At 44.7% G+C, this 21,315-nt stretch overlaps 1 protein-coding gene across 1 annotated transcript in view; it reads right to left on the bottom strand.

Annotated features, from left to right (window-relative positions):
- Positions 1 to 10,479: 10,479 nt before the first annotated feature.
- The window catches only part of LOC119167605 (protein-cysteine N-palmitoyltransferase HHAT), an 82,668-nt gene continuing 71,832 nt past the window's right edge, over positions 10,480 to 21,315 (bottom strand). Inside the window, exon 12 of the mRNA XM_037419108.2 lies at positions 10,480 to 10,929. Coding sequence (XP_037275005.2) covers positions 10,817 to 10,929 — 113 coding nt within the window. The 3' untranslated portion in view covers positions 10,480 to 10,816. The remainder of the gene's footprint in view (positions 10,930 to 21,315) is intronic.

Raw genomic sequence — 21,315 nt, forward strand, 5'->3', positions numbered from 1 at the left:
GATGAAATATATTTCAAACTACCAGAAGCAGCGGCGTGACCGGTAGACCAGACACGGAGTGGATACCACTCATCCTCTTCCTCGTCAGGCACACACGCGCGTCACCCCCTAGAATATCAATTTGCATGCATGTAGCAGCAATATTAATTCTTTTGATAAGAGAAGGAAGGCGGGATTCTTCGCATAGGATATTGTTCGCTACATATTTAGGTAGCCCTAGGCGTAAGCGTAATGATTCGCGTTCTAACAGAATTAGCGGTTCAACTTTGCAATCCGGAGTGCCAGAAAACAAAACACAGCCGAATTCTAATATCGGTCGAATGTACATGCAATATATCATGACAAGAACGTCTCTGTGCAAACCGGTATGATAATTACTGAGCCTGCGTATTATCCCTACAGCAAGTCCTCCTTTAGCAGCCTTGTTTGCTATGTGGTAACTGCAGTTAAGTGTTTCGGTGTAGGTTACCCCCCGGTACCTAACTGACTCCTAGAACAAGAACCCAATATGAAAAACAAAGTATTGCATACCAGGTACCTCAGGTTTTAAATACCCTTGCAGATCAATTGAATTTTAGGGCTAGTAGTGCGACTTTCAAGAAACAAATAAAGAACTTATTCATAACCACCGGTCTACACTATCGAAACTATGTAATGGAGTCTCATGCCTCTGCAAATGCTTAAATTGTTCATAAACTTCTATGTCAATTACACGAGTGTATACAGCGGAATCCATTGTATCCGCATGCATTTTGTGTATGTTTTTGAGTTGTTTCATTGATATTGCTTAGTTGTGAATTTTAACGAGAGTGACCTCTAATTCTTAAAATGTGTTATGTAAACCTCTTATGCTATTTATGTTTGAATTTTGTGTTTACAATTTCAGGTTGCTTGAAACCAATGTATTGAATATATATATTGTTTGTCAGTGCTGATGTCTACGCTTTGCACTGTCACGGACTGCGGAGGGACAAGAGCCTTTGTCAGGCTGTTCGCCTTTAGCCCTTTGCCCCTGCAGTGAGCTCTGTATCCGGCTTACTGTAAATAAAAATACTACTACTACTACTACTACCTGACCTGAGGTATGACGTCTTGTCGGTACATTAGTTAAATTCGCACTAGGGCATTTTGTGCGAAAACTATGATTGTTCTTTTGTTGTTATTGAGGCATATGTTGATATCCTCCAGCCACGTTTCCAGTCTATTCATGTATGTCTGAAGAATCAGATACGGCGTGTGAATTTCCGCCGACGCAGCGAAAAATGCGATATCATTGGCATACACATAGACCTGTACATGTATGAGAATGGGTACATAGTAGTGGATTAAATAATAAGGACGATAGTACTGACCCTTGCGGTAGACCTCTCGTTTGCCTATATAATGAAGAGTTTACACCAGATTGCGAGCGGTAAAATTCTCTATCACCTAAGAAAACATGGATCCAGGCCACAAAGTATTGAGGCAGTACTACGTTCTATCCAGCAGTTTTACATCCTCCACGCCATCATCATAGCATGAAGTCATATAGTCATAACATGCAAATTATGACATGTATGTCGTGAATGTCATGACTTACATTTCATGGTCCTGCAGCTCTTGCAGTGGTTTTGTTCACATGGCATGCTGCAAAACTGGTATGTCATGGCATGATTGCATGGCGAACACGAACGACAGACGCTAACTTGAAAATCATGACATGCATGTCATGCAGCAACATGACTACATGCCACGCTCATGATGAGCTCATTGTCATTTTGCTAGCGTCACATATACCAAATTTGGTATTAAAGTACGTGAATGAATGACGAAGATATGTGACTGGTGCAAACATGATAAACATAGATGAATGTCATGTAACAACGTGACCACATGCTATGCTCTTGATGCGCTCACCGCCGTTTCCCTAGCTTTACAAGTACCAAACTCGGTATTACGCGACGCGAATGGACGATATAGTTAAATGACACATCCAAACATGATAATCATGACATGCGTATTATGTAACATTATGACCACATGCCATACTGATGATGCGCTCACGGCCGTTTCGCTAGCTTAACATATTGTAAATTTGGTATTACGTGACGACAAGGGTTGACGAAGGTGTTTGACTGGTGAAAACATGATAATCATGAGATGCGTGCCATGTGAGAACATGACTACATGCCACAGTCAAGGCGCCAATACATTTCGACGTGACACGGTGCTCCTGTTTGCCGGCGTTCATTTCGTCTCGTCACGACGGTGTTGCCACGCTATGCACCGGTCGGGCCATATACTCGCAGGTGCGCGTCGCTCTGCCTTGCTTTTACGCATGCGGGTTTCAGTGCGTGTGGCGTCCCTCCGTCATGAAAAGACGGAGACGCAGTGTTGTCTGGGTAACACACGGACGCGAAATGCAGAATGTCGCATCTTGCACTGGTTGCCGTCGGGCCTCGCCGACAGACGCTGATCATGCCGGTCACGCCGGGCGTCAACTATAGAGCTAACGTAGCGTCGCTGTGCCTAGCATGCGCGCACGTCAACGCTACATTGGAGTATATTTGGCTCTTCCTGATGCGCTCGCGGCTGTTTTGCTAGCTCCCCATATACCAAATTTAGTGTTACGTGACGTCAATGGATGACAAATATACATGACTGCTGCAAGCATGATAAACCTGACACGTGTGTCATGTAAGAACATCACAACATACCACGCTCACAGCGTGCTCGCGGCCGTTTCGCTAGCTCCATGTATACTAAATTTGGTATCACGTGATGTGAAGACTTGACGATGGTAAATGACACAACCAAACATGATAATCATGACACGGAAGTAATGTCGCACATCATTTACCTCCACCTAGTAACGTTGTGCTTATTTTAAATTGACATATCAACATTTCTCATTCGTGCTTCGCATATCATCGATTCCCACTGCACTTGGGGTTTGCCAATGTTTTTTTTTACTACGCTTCTCCGTGTACTTTTCGAACGCTAAATTTTGTACAGTGCGTAGCATAGGAAAAATTGTAAAAACAAAAGATGTAAACAATATGTTTAGGATTGTTCGCAGTATTATTAAAAAGCATCACCCGTGTATTTTTTTTTTGTTCATTGCTATTTCTAGTTTTCTGGTTTGCTGATGCCGTTTCACATTTTCCCTACCCCGGTAAACAACGATGACGTCGCTCGATTGCAGCAAGTTCACACCAAAGCTCTTTAGTGAACATGAGTAAGTATTCATTAGATAGTTTGTATTCATCGACCAGAAAGAAATGAAGACAGCGGTCTGTCGTGAAATATTTTGTCTCCAGCACATGCAATTACCGAGAATTTGCATGCGAGTGATATCATCAGCGAAAGTGGGACTGTAATCGCTATAGCCACCTTGAAAGTGACACCGGCGACCTGCCAGTCTTCAGCAACACCAGCTGCTTGGAAGAAAAAGTGTGATTGGCAAAGGTGCGCTTACATTAGACGACACGGTACTGACAAGAGCCCGTCGAAGACACGAGGCAGACGCAGACCACCCTGGTCAAAGTGGACCAACGACGACGACAATGCCTGAAAAGACAGCATGTCGTCGTAGTGTAACACAATGAGAGACCGAAAACACCATCGAAACTCTTTCGCAGGCCTGTCGTCGACCTGTCATCGGAGCGAAACTTTGTGCCATGTCTTTTCTTCAAACGATCACGAAGAGGGCAATCATGGGGGAGTGAGCAATGCCCTGCTCGAGGCTTCTGCAACGACTGAATAGGCATTTCGAGCAGCCAACGGAAGCATTTTTTCGCTTCCCTATTATGTCCGCCACCCCTATCCCTCGTCACAGCGGATTAAGGCGGGGGCTGCGCCATGTAGCCGCGAGCGTCTATTTATTGTAATGAATGTTAATTAAGAAGATATTTTCTGTTGATTTTTCTACCTACAGAATTTTTATTGTGGCGCCGTTAAGTCGCAGAGGAGATTTTGAAACACCGCTTCGCCAGCCGAAAAGGTGTTCTCTAGCCTGATTCTCATTCTTGTACCTTGCTCGAGTGAGTTTCATTGTTTGGCCACGATTTGGCTCTGAGAGTCGTGCAGCTTTCGTGCCGGTAACGTGCTCCACGAATCGGAGCTTCGTAGCGATTTCGTCAACATTATGGTGACTGCACTTGCTCAATCGGCAGACGTGGCAGGATGAAGGGCGCTGCCTTGCCACAACATGAGCAGTCGTCTCTATTATTTGTAGTTGTACTCTGCCCTGTTGGCGGTTATCCCGTATGTAATAGTCAGAAGTACTTGTCCACATCAGATAGCGTGATAACATAGGGCTATGCTGCCGGGATTTGAGAACACTTTTCCAGACGCTTCCCTTGTAGTGCTCAATTTTTGGGCACCTGTAATGGTTTCCTGAAAAGTTGTGTAACTTGCACTGAGTCATCCTCTCATTACGGTTATATGCTGGAATGTAAAAATTAAATTGTGCTTCACGTTGCCCATTTGCGATTGAGAGAACAACACTGGTGTAATTGTAATGATTCTAAAAGTGCGCTTTTTCGCAGCGCACGCGTTCGGCGTGAAACCAAACGCGTGAAATCCAGTGAATTTACTATGCGCTTCTTCGCTGCGCTTGTGTATGAACTAGAAGCACAAATTCTCATGCCATTTTGATAAATTTGTTTACGTCATCACCGCGTGCTTCTCCGCAGTGCACCTGCATGGCACTGAAGCCGAACTTGATCATGCATTGCATCGTTTTTTTTTTTTATTAGCAGGCATAGGGTTTAGCGTTCCAAGTTCAAATCAGCACGTACTTTCCTTTACGTTTATATGACAACTTAATATTTGATTCATGTGGACGCATGTGCCATGAACTTGCCACCAAAATCTTAAGTTTTTATAATATGGAAAAACATGTCATCATTTGGTGCCTCCTACACACTGCTGTACAAGGGAATAAACTTGGCTGTTTCTCATGCTAATACATAATGGGTGACACAAGGGTCTGGGTACCTGTTGTAGTGTTCTTTTAAAACATAGTTTGCTTTTTAACTGTTCTTTTCAAGCGCGCGAACTTTTATTGTTCCTCTTAGGTTATTTTTGTTAACTCTTTGCTATTGCCCTTATTTTAATTAAGTGCTTGTTTGATTTGTATGAAATCTCTGTGTCTGCTCAATGAGAATGTTGGTCAGGCCTATACCTCCCCACACGTGCAACCCCGCACGGGTCAACCGACCTGCTAAAAATTTGAGACTTATCACTTCGAGGCCTTTCAGACGTCGCAGGCCGAAGCGTCAGGGTGAAGCCTGCGAGTCTGCCGCACGTCGATGTTAGATCTGCGGGGCCTCACCCGAATTGTGTGACAAAAGTTCAGGAACGTTTCTGGCAGACGAGGATGGAGTGAAGCTTTCAGTCATACGTCGCAAGCTGCGAGGTGTGCCAAAAGCATAAACGCTGCCCTGGTGGCCAACCTGAACCCCCACGCCTTTTCCGTTGCCTGATACTATTTTGAACACCATTTATATTGATCCCGTTGGTCCATCATCAAGTACAGCCACAGGAAACCGGTGCATCTTAGTACTAACAATGAATCACTTCTCAATGTCTGTCGAAGTTGCAGCGGTGCCCTCTCTCGCCGCCGGCTTCGTGATCAAATTTCTTCGGACCCAATTCAAATGGAAAGATCACCTACCTAAAAAGGTCAATTCGGACAAAGAAACTGCGTACCGAGGTTATCAACTCTGATCATGCCTCAGAAAGGCGGGTGTCGAACATCATTTCACTTCAGCATACCATCCCAAAGCGAACCGCCTAACAGAGAGGTGCAACCAGCCACATACGCGATTAACATGGCATTTCAGGTTTCTATTACAATTTCGTCGTAGAAGTCGCCTACAAGCACATTCTAAAACTGACTGCCATCCAGAACTTGAGCCACACCTTGGTTGTCGAGCGCATGGCTTCACGACAGATCAGCTGCCGCGCTATTCGGTGTAAGGCACGCAAGTCAGCTGCAAACGCGTAGGAGGCCACGAAACAGTACCACGACCACTGCCACTGATAAGCACCGTGAGACAAAGTCGGAGATGAGGTCTGGGTCTAACGATTGACGTTATCACCAGGAAAAAAAACTGCCCTTAAAGTACGAAAGACCTTTCGTCATCACTGAAATCCTGGGTGAAAATACACGGCGAATAGGTTATTCTGCAAGTGAAACGATTGCTGACGAATGCGGGAAAAACCGTTTTTTTATTTACATTTCTTGCCCGAAGAAATGATAGCTTTGGTTGAACTGACGAGTCGGTGTTTTGTGTACTCGTCTTTTTTTTTTTTTTTTGCTGAAACGCATGGACAGAGTGTGGCTGAATGTGATGACCGAAGACGAAGCGCATAACTGCATGGGTTGTGGGCTGACCACGGGCTCCGCGCAGAAAAGTCACAGCTTTGCCGCAAAGGCGAAGCAATGAACATGATAGCAACAAATTAAAAGGCCATGCGCAGATTGGCAAGCAGATCAAAACGTTACCCGCATTTCTCGCGCACTAATGACGCACGAAACGTACTCATAAGTAGAGATGAACGCGCATAATCATCTCAGTTGTTACTTCGCTGTGTCTGAAAAGCGCGCCCTTTTCGCAAACGGAGACTGCGCTACGAGTGCAGTGGCCATTGTGCGCCCGGTAACTACAACAGAATCACTCCGGTGAAAGCCCCAAGCGTACGATTGTCCCCACCACGAGGTAAGTGAGCGCTTGCGAGAGCGTCCCCTCTACGCGGGGCAAAGTACGCGTGGGAAATGAAGGTGTGCGCCACGCGTCGTGACCATAAAGTTTCATACAATAATACCTAGAGAAGAATCTGGTGCTGCAATCGCGTACCTTCATGATAATTATGAAAAGTAGAGGAATTATGGGAATTATTCGCGTACCTGCACGGGAATTATGGTCACATTCATGTAACAACATGACTTCATGCCACGCTCATGATGCACTCGAAGTCGTTTCTCAAGCTTCACATATAAAAAATTTGGTATTACGATACGTGAATGGACGACGAAGGTAAATGACAGGTCCAAACACGATAATCATGACACGCTTGTCATGTAAGAACATGACCACAAGCGACACTCATGATGCGCTCCCGAAAGTTTCGCCAGCTTCACAAATATCGAATTTGGTATTACGTGATATGAATGAACGACAAAGGTAAAAAACATGTCTAAAGTTAATACTCGTGATATCATAGGCATGTCATGTTAAACATGACTACATGCTACGCTCCTAATGCGCTCGTGGCCATTTCGCCAGCTTCACTGTACCAAGTTCGGTATTACGTGACGTCAGTGAATGACGAGTATGCGATTGGTGAAAACATGATAACCACGACATGTGTGTCATGTAAGAACATGACTACATGCCGCGATCGCACCATTTCGCTCGCTTCACATATACCAATTTTGGTGTTACGTGACGTGAATAGATGAGGAAGGTATATGACAGGTGCAAACATGATAATAATGATATGCGTGTCCTGACGGAACATGGCGACATGTCACGCTCATGATGTGCTCGTGGCCGTTTCGCTTGCAAACAAAATTTAATCATGCGAATATAGTAAACGCAGATAAATATTTCCGTTCACTCGTTATTTACGATATTTCTTCTTGGTTCAAATAGGTTTATGTGAGGCAGCCAAGACCGTAACATATGAACTTAAATCAAGAAACTACTTTCCCGGCGTGGAACTGAGTCAGTAGCGGATCAGTGTCGTGTTGAGGAGCTTCCTCTTCACCTGGACGAGGCCCGTCGCTCCTGAAGTCAACGCGCTGCCTTTTGCATGCGTGCGTGTTGATTCATCATCACCATGCTGTGAAGTAGGTGTCTGCAAGCGCAAAAGTGTGGTGTTTTTTCAGCGGTCGTGCGAGGCACATCAGATGCAGTTGAACCTAGTGGCCCCCGTCGCTCACGAGATGTCAGCAGTAGAGCTAGCCGATTTCGCAAAGTTTTTCTGGTTTTTTGCTGCAAGGTTATGTCTTTTTGGCAGCTCCGGCAAAACGGTAGGCAGCCATCCAAAGTGAGCGTATACACATGTTTCTTCGGGTCATGCAACAGGACGTTTTCATTATATTCTGAATATGTTGAAGACATCGCTTCTTCTGGGAAGTGCTTCGCACGCACATGGTCAGTAGGCTGCAAGGCTCTGTCACACTCTGTATTAGTCCGACATCACGACTTGTAATTCATTTTGCATGCGCATTTTTTATGAGTGTTAGATTGCCGGTATCAGCAGAGATAAGCTGATCTGCGAGAAGATTGAGGCTGGAATAATTGATAGGCTGGCAGACAGCTGTAATTAAAGAACGCCTAGTTTGCCCTCTCCTGTACGGAGTCCACCTAGATAAGTAAATAAATAGCTTTGGCTCTGCATTGCGCATCAGCTTCAGCTACGGGAGGTAACGGGTTCGATCACGAGTGCCGGCCGGCCACCCACCAGTTTCCTATGTGTACAGGCGGGCTTCGGGGTACAAAGCGGCGCCGCCGTTCGGAGCTTACTCAGCCTGGAGGACTCCCAACCGTTTGTGCGGGACCCAGTATGTAAGTAAACATTAGGTGAATTTTCTAAGTGCTTGTAATCATGACAGTTGTAAAGCGATGTTGTCTATGTAGATGTGGTTACCTGTTTCTGGAATAAATATTGTTTCACAATGGCACCTGTGGGTGTCCCATATTCCTCTTTCCGTATTTTTTTGTGCGCTATAAAACCAAAAACGGAGGAGGCTCGTCTTGAACAACCGGGACTCAGAGTAACCATCAGTATTCATTTGAGGATGTAATCGTAATCGCTGTCTTTGTAATTTACTTTATGCATACAGTAAGCACAGACGTTTAGGGGAGGAAAGTGGTCTGGAATCGTCAGGCCTCGCGCTCTGAGATCTCCTCATTCTTTGTAGTTGCTTTGTCGCCCACCTACCCAATCCCGTAGTCGAAACGCCACAAAGCGAACCCTGCAGAACGCAGTACGTATACAAGAGTATGAAGTGTCGGTGGATCTCTGTGGAGAAAGCGCGCGCGCCACCGCGTCCGTTTCATCAAAGCTGCGAGGTTGGCTCGAATGACACAAGCCTCCCTCCAGCACCCCTTCATGCGCATTGGGGAGTTTTATTTCTACTTTTCCGCCGCTAGACATTGCAAGAGTTCACTCGCGCACTGAACACATTACTCGTGGCACATTATTATTGACTTAGACTTTATGCCGATCGTTACGATGACGGTGCAAATATGCCTCGAAGTTCCCAATATTTTCTATCTCTAACAATAACGAATAGCACAGTGTCATGTGCTTTTATATCTTATATAACTGTGTACTTTGAATATACACAGATTTTGCTACAGCAAAAAGTGTTCAATAAAAAAAATTGGCAGAATATCCACGGAGTGAATGATGGAGAGTGGGGCGAAGCATTCGTCCGTCCATTCGTTCTTGCTTCCGTCCATCCATGCGTCCGTCTGTGTGACCGTCCATGCGTCCATCTGCCCGTCCATGTGTGCGTCTGTTCGTGCGCCCGTCCCTGTGTTCGTCCATGCATCCGCCCCTGCATCCGTTCATGCGTCCATCCATGCATCTGTCTGTGTGTCCGTTAGTCCATCTGTTCAACATTCCAAGTACCACCATCTCGCATCTTTTCATCATATATTCCCTATATAGAAGCACCGCCATCCAGCGGACATTCCAAGGACTAAACGAGAGGTGGCACACGCGCACTTTCTGACGGCTTGCGCTTCGGGTCTACTTCCCACCTTTAACCACCTCGAGTTCATGGTATACACTAGTTCACTGTATTCATGGCACTGCGGCCCAACGCTCGCTAAACCTTTCTAAAACCAAGGAGGTTACGCCCAGCCAGTATAACGTAGCAACTTTTTCCTGTCAGATAGTGCTCAATGTACATGCCCATGGCTGCTAATGGGAAATGAGAGACCGCAGAATTCGGCTTTTACTTTCTTACGGCTTGCGCTTCGTATCTACTTTCCACCTTTAACCACCTCGAGTTCATTCATGGTATATACTAGCTCATTGTTTTCATGACACTGCAGCTCAACACTCGCTAAACCTTTCTAAAACTAAGGAGGTTACACCCAGCGAGTATATTGTACCAACCCTTTCTCGTCAGAAAGTGCTCAATGTACATGCCAATGGCTGCTAATGGGGATCGCAGCGTGCGCCTTAACTAAAAGGCAAATGCGTCTGTCTCTCATTCTCCATTAGCAGCCATTGGCATGTACATTAAGCACTATTTTTTATTGTTCAACAACGCACAGAAGAAATGCCTCACGGGCACCACCTTTGAGGTCAAAATGTTATACTTGTCACATACTACAACGGCTACGAGGGACGAACGGGTGCCGCTATAAAAAGCTTCGCCCCAAAAAACTTGGCCCGGCAAACTTAAGAGTATCATAATCTGAAGACTGCAATATTACCGTCATAAAAATAATGTATGTTCTGCAAACAAACGCTGCTACCAACTCCTTTATTTATTTTAGTTACAGTAAAATAATGCGAAAAGTTTGCTATCAGAACATTCGTATAACTGGCCTTCAATGCGAGCGGTCAACAATTCGGTGAAGTGATGGCGTCACCCAATCCTCTACGCTACCACTGTAGAGGCATGGAGCCACAATTATGCAATGATGAATGTCGGTTACGAAGGGCTGGCTTTGAGGGCACGTGATCGGTCGCCGGTTTGGTAACGTCAGCGCGGCGCCGATCGCGTGCTTGCAAAGCGAGCTCTTCGGGAACCGTATTCTTGCGAAATGCGGCCTCCGATTCGTGTATCATCGGGTGTGCCTTATGACGCTTTATCTTTGGCTTTGGCTGCATTCTCACACTCCGTGACATCCAGAGACACCTGGGAAGCGAAGTAGAGGCACACCAGCACAGGCAGCAGTGGCAGAGGGAAACCTGTGGGGAAGACGAAGAGGCAAATAATGTAAGTCTATCTATCTATCTATCTATCTATCTATCTATCTATCTATCTATCTATCTATCTATCGATCTCTCTATCTATCTTTCTATATATCTATCGATCTGTCTGTCTGTCTGTCTGTCTGTCTGTCTGTCACTCAACACTTCTAAACGACAGAATTGGACAACACAGCCAAATTTCTCATTGGCAGTGGAAAATAGAATTCTGGGTTTGATGATGTCGCAGGTGACGAGAAAGTCAAACCGCGACGGGAAACGTGGGATTCAGCAGGATGACATTTTCATTGACTATAAGGACATGTGCAAGTAGTGAACCTGAAAACCGAACTGAATACGAATCAAAAGGTGATGACGGAAAATGCAATATGTATAGAACCTGAATGCTATGGAAATAGCTTTTGAATAGTAAAGTCACCATTGTAGAAACAGTTGTATTATTTAGTATTATTTATATGGAACTTACAGACACATACAGTTAAAAGTGGGAGGATGCATGCAATTCCGTTGGTTCACATGGCCACAATGACACGTTGAAGGGCTGGACATGCCCTGTTGCTCACTTCCTGGCTAACTTCAGTTTATTCACACACTGACACTTAATACAAACAAAGGACAGGTCGGCCACTTAACCGACCACACTGCATATAGCACTGGGCTGTATTAACGTCAGCGTTGCTTACTGAGCCCTTCGTATACTCCACACATCGGCACCAACTTCTCGACCTTGGATCAGAGTCGGCGTCAAGCATGAAATTCGTGCTCGCTACCCGATCTCGTTCTCGAGCACCAATTTCCCCTCCTATTCAATTCTCTCCTTTAAATACCTCCCGTCTCATCTGAGACCACCTCGTGGGACGAACCCCTTCTTGATGTTTCAACAGTGCAGCAAACAACTTTCCTTAGCAGTAAGAATTCTGCCATGTCGACCCGCCTGATTGTGCATTTGGAACAGCATCCTGGCTGCTCCGCAGTCTATCCTGATTCAGCCACGGCCAGGCTAAAGGAGTGGCACGCGCGCACTCTGTGCCGCTCTACTACCCCAGCCGTGAATCAGCCTACACCAAACAGCGGCATCGAGAAGGGGGGCTTGCGGGCAACCTGGCAAAGGGGACATGCCGCCGGGCACACGGAGTGTTCACCGGGCGAGCGGGGCTGCCAGTGTTAAAGGCTGGCGCACAACTGAAGTGTCCAAAGTTGTATGCAGCCTCGGCAACTGCACTTTGGGGAAGTCACACCACAGCCAGCAAGATTCCACAGATTTCACCCTTCAAGCTGTACCAAAAACACAGATGATATAGTGCGAACTGACACTGCTATTGAAGACGCTGCGGTCATGTTAGGTGTTACAGCAGTCCCTTTCGAGGTGTTCTCGGAGCCCACCGAGACAAATGTGCTTGGTTGTAGTAACGATCTGTCACCGATCGATATAGATGCTGCGGAGGATCGCAGCCCACCAGAGGCTTCTGTCAAGACGAAGTCACTTCAGCATGGGGTGCCCTTCACCGAAAGGCCCACGTAAAATGATGAGGTTTTGGAGAACGGTGAGAAGAATCGAGGAGTGGAAGGTTTGAGTGATGACGATAGCTTCGCCTATGCAAGATCGAAAAGCTTCTTCCTCAAGTTCACCTCGACACCCTGTGTAATTGACCATGCGTTGCCCGAGGCGGGTTAGGACTTCACGGCGGGTGGCTTGAGGGCTTTTGGCCAGGAGGTTTCCATTTGAACTGCGTTATCTGTATGAATTTATCTGTGCTGCCATTTTCTCTTTTGGAGCCTTCACTTATGGGTTCTGCAATGTGTAGGTATGCGTGGCTGCCAGGAACTATAATAGCGAAACTAACTGGTTGAACAATTATTAGTATATTATCCTAATGTGTCTACAACAATATATATGTATCAAAAATAAGGGTTTAAATTTCAATTATTGCAAAACGTTTTCTGCATGCTTATACGTATTAGATCCAGTGCCATAATTCCCTAGGTAATCTGTAATCTTTCTAATATATAACCTCCATTATTCTAAAACTTCATGCTATTTTATCAAATCAATCAATTGTTTACAAATCGCCCACATTATGCATGTGCCACATGCAATACATGAACAAAAATGTGCCAGAACAGCAAAGTGAAGATGTTCAGAGCACCTCTGTGAATTCAGGCTCAGTAGGTGGCTAGAAAATGTGGCTAGAGGTACCTTACTTGTGAATGAACGATAAGTGCATGTGAAAAGACTTGAGGGATAGTGAACCGAGCGAGCACAGTATTCGGTAAAAGAGCCGAAATCATCCAACTAGGGGAGGGGGGATGAATGCCCACATACACAGCCGTGACAGGTACTCAATTAGCGACGGCAAGTTATTGCTAAAGCGCTGCAAGCAACATGGTGTTGAGATAGTTTACAAGAGGCCTAAATGTGATGGGCAGATCACGTGGCAAGTCGGAAACAAACTCTCGTACACTGACTATTGTTCCATGACTGAAGAAATTCGTCACAAACTGAGAGAAATGACAATAGGCGAGGAAGGATTAACAGCTTGGGTAGTGGTCATAAACGCATAACATTAGTTATTCGATACGGAACTGAAAATGACTGTATAGAAGCAGTTTGGCAGCTCGTATTTTGAATGCAGAGCAAATTACAAAGTCCCAAGAGTCAGGGAAGAAATAGCGAAAATACCAAGCACTGCATGAGACTGTAGTAAGCTGTTACGTGTAATGACGAATTTGTGAGACCGGGAAAACAAAGAAACGTGTTTGACAAAAAGAAAGGCACAAAGCTGGTTGAACAAGATAATTCGGCAAGCAATACAGAAGAGACGAGAAGCATCACGTTAGCGTAAACTCTCAAAAAAATGATGAGTGGCCTCAGAGCAAAGAGAACAAAATATACAAAGTATATACAAAAAATCCTTTGTACACGAATTAGTTGAGGCAAAAATTAAAAGTGAAAGTGAAGTCGGAGTGACAGATGCACTGGGAATTGAACACACTGAGAATTCAGGCATCCGCGCTTGTCGCTTGACGCCATTTGCTCTTGAAGAGTTCCCGCGCCTCTTTCCCCTCGACCGGGCGGATGGCAGCTGGTCATAAACTGCTTTCACTTCGCTTCCATCCCTGCTTCTCGGCATATCCACACGGTGTCCCATTGGCCTAATTTTGGCGGCATTCGGGTCTTGCTCGTGCTTGCCCGACAAGCGAGGGCGTGAGATGGTGTGCCTGGAAACCACTTCGGGACTTCCGAGAGTGCGTATGCGTTTTGGCCTCTCCTGCCGGCGGTGGTCCTTCACCCTTTGTTCTTCTTCGCCGCCTGCTGGTGGTGACGTCGTCGCATCGGGCCTCGGCGGGAGCGCGCTCCTTTCCGTAGTCTCCAAGTCCCAAGGTGGCGCTTCGCGATCGTGCACATTATGCTTCTCTCAATTGTGCCCATGTCTGTATTCTACCTATTCTGCTCGGTGGGGGTGCGCGATGGCGAGAGCGCTGGCCGAAAAGTAGGTTGGCGCTTCAGACTTAGTTTTTTTGTTTGTCCATTTATTTCTCATTCAAAACTGTTATGAGATCAGAACACGCGTCACGCGCGGCGCCGTCATCGTCTGGCGCCACCACCGCCGGTGTCCGTAACCAGTATTGAGCGAAAAAACTCCGTAAATAAAACACACCAAAGACACAATGGGGTTCGAACCCATGTCCACTGCATGCCAGCCCAGTACTCTCCAACTGAGCCACGCCAGGGCTTGGAACTCGTTTCTTAACTGGCCTTAGGCGGGCTTGATGTCGGGAAAGGCATCGCGCTCATATGAGTAATAAAGCGTTTTCGAACATCAAAGGAATGACTAGGCGTGACACAATGCGAATTATATGAAACCGGTGGGTCTTCCAATGTTCCAACTCATTAAAAAGCTTGTTTTTGATCACCTATTAAGTGTGGCACGTACCCACTTCAAGCATAAGTCTTCATCGTCGTGAGCCACTACATGCAAAAATTCAACAATATTCCTAACGAGTGTGGTAGGTACCACCCTTCTGCAAAGAATGACGAATGATACAGTTGATAATGCCGGCCTACTACACAATGTTTGTGATTATTTATGCCGTAGTGCGTATCCAGCAGTGTGTTTTTAGCAACCCAGAAAGTGTTTAGAAAAGACTCTGAAAGGCCGCTTCTTTGAGCTGTGACTGTGCTGCGCGGTCCGCGCAGGCCTGGCATTTTTAAAATGCGAAGCATTTCTTGGCGAGCTTCGGCGACTTTGAGCGTATCTATCTATCTATCTATCTATCTATCTATCTATCTATCTATCTATCTATCTATCTATCTATCTATCTATCTATCTATCTATCTATCTATCTATCTATCTATCTATCTATCTATCTATCTATCTATCTATCTATCTATCTATCTAGCCGCTTGCGTTTGGTTGCTCTCGTATTCACCCCCAATTAACTTGGCGTGAACCGAAATTAGTATGGTAGGGTAAGATGGTCTGACGAATATGATGCGCTGGTCAAGACATGAATAATGTCACAATCCTAACGCGTACGCCGTCAAACACTTCCCGCCACACAGTGGCACATACTTATGGGCGGGTATGTGCCGCTGGTATGCGCCGCAGGTGATTGACACTTAGTATTTACCCAGGAACGATGAGAAACAATATGTGCAATTTTAACGCATGAGCGTTAAGAAATACCCGACAACGGTAGCGTCGACGCAACAAATACGAAGAATAAATGTGAGGGGCCCAGCTGGAATTGAATACAAGCATTCTGCGTGGAGAGAGAGATAGGTTTATTTATACAAAGGCAGAAATGAAGAATTTTACCACTGAGCAACGTTAAGTCTCAGAACTGCTTTTTCAAATAAACGGTAATCTTCGTGAATAGTGAATAGTGGTTACAGTGCTGCGTACCCAATTTTATAAACATTACATATGTACTCCTCTGATAGAGCCGCCACGTCGCGTTAAGGTCAATTATTGTTAGATGCCATGCGCTTAAGTTAATTTATGCAGCTGCGTAGGGCCAGCATCCTCGTGAGCATCAGCACTTCATATGAGCTTCTGGTGTTGCTAATACGTATGCTCCAGTTGGCATATCGGTGCATAAGTGCAAACAACTGGTTGTATAAACATCTGCAACTCTTCAACATATGTCTGAGCATGCAACATTTGTGCATGTATTCAGCGTCATTTCGTGACGTGTCACTTAATAAAAAAATTGCAACATGGTCACGTTCCCTCCACATGCTTCGCATAACGTCGATTCACAGGTACGTGGGATATGCCAATTTTTTTACGATTTCGCCATTCGCGGTCACTAGTTGATGCATTTGGTTTCTTGTATTATCTCATTGTCATACCTGTATAGCTATGTCACGTACGATCAGGTTATATGGATTGATTGATGTTTTATTGGACTAAATTCCTGGTAATATACTAACTATTTGGAAAGCATCGCCTAGACTATCCTTGCTTTGCGCACGCATGCTCGGCATTCCTTTTTGGCGATCGTGCGCAGCAGTAGGAACGATTTACACGGCGCGACAGGACGAATGAACGAGGTCGTGGCACCCCTGCTTGGGCGCTCATCGTGCTCGAACCCGTGATGGTACACAATGGTAAAACACACACACACACACACACACAATACCAGTAGTTGTTCCGTGTACGAATACAACCGATGAGCGGAGCTGCTTCGAAATGGGATGCAAAGTACTATATGCTCTAGAAGAAGACTGCCTTGTGCTTGGGCAGAGGCATCTTGGGAGGCTTGATTAGAAAGTGCAATATTGCTTGATACTGCCGTACACAGCTATGTCGTTTGCCAGTCTACGCGGAACGTCACTGCACGTCTTGCACCGTCCACCGGCACGTTGGTGCACTGTTCCTTGACACCGTATTGGCCTCCTTGCTTTGTGAGATAGGAAATGTACACAAAAGAGATTCGGAGTGATTGGCAAGTGATGCGGTATCGGCAAGTGTTAAAGCCGTTCATTGCTAAATGGTGCACGTTGTCCCGCACAAGCTATTCGTTGAAAAATTCACACAATTATAACTCGACGTCGTTGTCCTGGGGAAGGCTTCCCTCAGCACTTCGACTACGAGTTCACGTTTTGCCTCGTTGCGAATACCACCGATACCAGAGAGATTTCTCTTCAAGAAAGGTGAATCGTCTACGTGGCAGCTGTACGAAAGTGCTCCCAATGAATTGGCGTCTGATACAACTGTCGGCACCGACGTTGAGGTGGGGTGGCCCACTTCGTCATTTTACAGTCGCTTCACTTGCTCGGTCTCCCTGCATTTCTTGGACAACGGGCTGCATCTCTTTTTCCGAGAGTCGGGCGTGCCATTTTTTGCACTGGAACACCTCCCGTTCGCGCACGCATTCTTTACGGCGGTCAGGATGTCTGCTTCCGCGAGGGGGAATTAGTGTGAGAACTTGATTTGATTTGATTTGATTTTTTAAATAAATGTATATAAGGAAAAGATTGGTACCAATGCGTGGCGCCGGCTACTCCCCTTCTTTTGCACAAAAGTCGACATCGTAAGTTTTGTATAACAAACACATGGTCATACATATGTACATAGCACAACGCTTACGCAATGAGTCCATGTTTTTCAATACTGGGTGTCCACAGCACACACAAATGTGTCCACACTACATAGAAATGTGTCCACACCACACAAAGTTTGTAAAAACACAAAAAATGAGGCCAATTCAGGTGTTCACACAAAACATAAAAGTTCAATAAAACGTCTAAGGTGATCTTGTCGCTTGAGTAGTGAACTGTTTTCAGAAAGTTTTTCCCAAAGATATTGTAGTCAAACACGAAAATTTCTTTTGAAACATACTGGTTAACAGTGACAACAATACTTTTTTTAGTACTTTTCAGCTATTTCTGATGTTTTCCAGAAAGTGAACGACTGCCCGTGCTGCAGTGGCTTGTAGCTTTCCTTTTCGCCATGAACTCAAGATTTCTGCAATTGATGGAGGTCATTTATCCAAAGAATTGAGTTTTTGTAAAAGGTTCTTTCGGGGTGCATCATATTTTTTTACAGTGTAGAAGGATGTGCTTGACATCTTCTTGAGCTTCTCCACAAGAGTAGGTAGGACTGCTAGCTTTTCTTATTCTATACAGGAAGCTCTATGTAGGCCGTACCAAGTCGAAGCCTATAGATGACTGTTTCTACCGACCGGCTAACCTTTAAAGGAATGTCAAATTCTATACCGGGATCAATGTTATACAACTGAGAGTTTTGCGCACCATTTTCGAACCAGGTTTCCGTACACCGTTGACTGCTCAGCATATTTAATAGACTTCATTTATCGCTCATCCATAGAGGTAGCAGTGATATATTATTTTCTTGATGTGCTACAAGTGCAATGTGACCAGCTATGTCGTTTCCTGTGATTACACATTGACTTGGCCACCACTGGAACATTATGGTGTGGTTGAAATGTTTTGCTATAGCGTACATCCTCTGTATTTCATATGCGAGCTCACAAGCTTTGTTGCCCTAGCTGATTCCTTTTTCAGAAACTAATGAGGACTTTGAGTCACTGATAACTACCCATCGAACTGGACCTAGCTGTAAACATATGAATAGTAAAGCACAGAGTATTGCATAGAGCTCTGCCGTTGTGGATGTTGTTAAATTTAAATGGCTCAGCTTGAAAGCTTTTCTAGCTTGGTATGCAGGTACAAAGAATGCCGATGTAGAGCTTTCATTCAGCCGTGATCTACTGATTTACACGTAAATATGGTCTTCGTAATTGGTATAAAAATATGTTAAAGTTAATTGCTTCATTACAATTATTGACATATCATTCTTACAATTTATTCCCGGAATTGAAGTTGTATTGTCTGGGATAGAGAGTCGCCATGGTGAATGGGATGCAAATGGAGGCCAATATTCGTGCGTATGCAGTAAACTCTTGAATTCTACTATAGTCTTATGTATTCTTGCAGCTAATCTCTCCTGAATAACTCGGTATAGGGGATGATTAGCGTGTTGAGGTGCCAACCGAAGGTAATGCCGACAAGTTTCTCTAAATCTCATAGCATGGAAAGTCAGTTGACGAGACTCCGCAATTACAAAAGGAGTGGCAGACGCTCATGGTACACTACTTATACGAAGGCTACTGGCCAAATATCTTTGATTTTTTTTCTCTAAGTTACGGGATATTCCATGTAAAACCAGGGCACAGTAAGTTATTCTTATCGAATGATTGATGAATGTACAAGCAATAAAGAAGAACATGAACTAGTCCATCTCAGCTCGGTCTGTCAATGTAATATATTGATTAGGGAGTTGACTTTTTTTTCTCTAATTATTTTATCTTCGGAGCCCAAGACAGACGTCTGTCTCAAATAACCCCTACAAATTTGTGCTGTCGCTCAACTTGTAAGCGCTAAGAGTCTATCTGAAGCTTAGATTTTTTAAGGCATTTCTTGTGAATGGAAGTACAGCTGTTTTCTCATGAGAAAGAATCATGCCTCTGCTCTTAAAAAAGTCAGTAATTATTGTCAGCCCGTCTTGAAGCTTTCGCTGAACTGCTTGAATTCTTGTGTCTGATGCCCGAATGCACAAATCATCAGCATATAGTGAATATTTAAAAATAGTAGGTAGGATATAGAATAATTCAGCCACAACAAAATTAAATAAAAATGGGCTTAGTACACTACCCCGTGGAACGTTTTGACTAACTTCATGCTCTTTGCTTTAACCGTCAGCTGGGTCAATATACACTTTCCTGCCTCTTAAGAATTCTGCAATCCAACTTGGTGTTCTGCTAACTAGTTCCACCTGAATTAAACCATGTGGTACATTAGCATGGCTGGTTGTGTGAAATGCTTGCGTTAAATCTAGAAATACAACAGTGAGGATTCTTCCACAGCTCCTTTCAAGATATACATAGGTTGCAATGTGTAGAATGGCATCCATGGTGCAGCGGCATGTACGAAAGCCTGCCATATTTTCTGAAAACATATTCGTACATTTCATTCACTACTGAAGTCTAGCGTCGACCATCTTTTCCTTAAGTTTACAAAGACAACTAGTCAGGCTGACAGGGCGGAAAGAATCTATGGATCAAGGTTTTTTGCCGGGTTTGAGAATTGGGACCACTCTTGCAACTTTCCAAGAATATTGAAGGCACTCTGTTGTTCATATAACACTAAATGTCATAAACAAAGTATTTGTGGCCACAGAACCTAGGTTTTTTGATGCCGCATATGTAATTCCATCAGTACCAGCTGCTGTCTTCCGTCGGCACGCTGCAGGTGCGTTATTTAATTCTTCCAATGAAAACGGTTATTCTAGGTCATTATGATGTTTATTGAGCGAAAAAGTAATCAATGCTTCAATATCTCCAACAGACAACGTATTCAGGCGTGTGCCCGGTTGCACTTGGTCGTGTAATATGCTGACAAAATTCGTCCGCAGCGGTCGTTTCCGGCACATTCTTCACTAAAGCTAAGGCACTAAATGGTTGTTGATGTGTTACTGTCCCACTTAAAAAGCGTAGAACATTCCATAATTTTGACTCGGGTGTAAGAGGCATAAGCGGTTTTCCCGCCAGCGCTTTTTGCCTAGTCTATCCAGTTGTCAGCTCATGTGGTCATGCATTTTTTACAGTCGCGGTAATCCTTGAATAGGTCCGTGCGTCTGTATTTTCTTTCAGCTCTGCGGTGAATGGCCCTAAGTCTTTCGTATTCAGTGTCAACCTCAGCGTAACCTTAAGGAATATAATGAACCTGGAACACTAGTTTAATTTGTTTTCTATGAGTGATACTAAGCTGTCAGTGTTAGTAACAGTATCAGCATGGTGTCACATATAACGAAATGCTTGCCAGTTAGTTATCTTTGCTGAGAGCCTATGTTTAAAAAAGCGTAGTTTTGTATGCTGTATTAGAGTAGGTAAATGATAACTACCCCTTGTATCAATGCATGTTCGCGATGAAGCCCGAGATGCAATATCATGTGAGCAGAGCGTGAGGTCTAGGCAACTCCAGTAATTTAAACCCTGTAGGAACGTCAATCAACCATCATTTACCAGGCACAATGAACTATCCCGAATTGCTTTTTGTAGGTTCTTCCCGTGGTTATCGCAGTAAGCACTTCCCCACAAGACATTGTGAGCATTAAAATCTCTGAAATATATCACAGCTTTAGTGTACGTCTAAAAACGTTCTGTCAATGCAGAAAACGAGGTATTTGTGGAAGGATGGAGATATATGATTGATAGATATGTGGGATTCAACGCCCCAAAACCACGATACGATTATGAGAGACGCCGTAGTGGAGGGCTCCGGAAATTTAGACAACCTGGGGTCCTTTAACGTGCGCCCATATCTGAGGAGGGCGC

This window comes from Rhipicephalus microplus, chromosome 6 (assembly GCF_043290135.1).
Source record: "Rhipicephalus microplus isolate Deutch F79 chromosome 6, USDA_Rmic, whole genome shotgun sequence".
NCBI classification, from domain to species: Eukaryota; Metazoa; Arthropoda; class Arachnida; order Ixodida; family Ixodidae; genus Rhipicephalus; species Rhipicephalus microplus.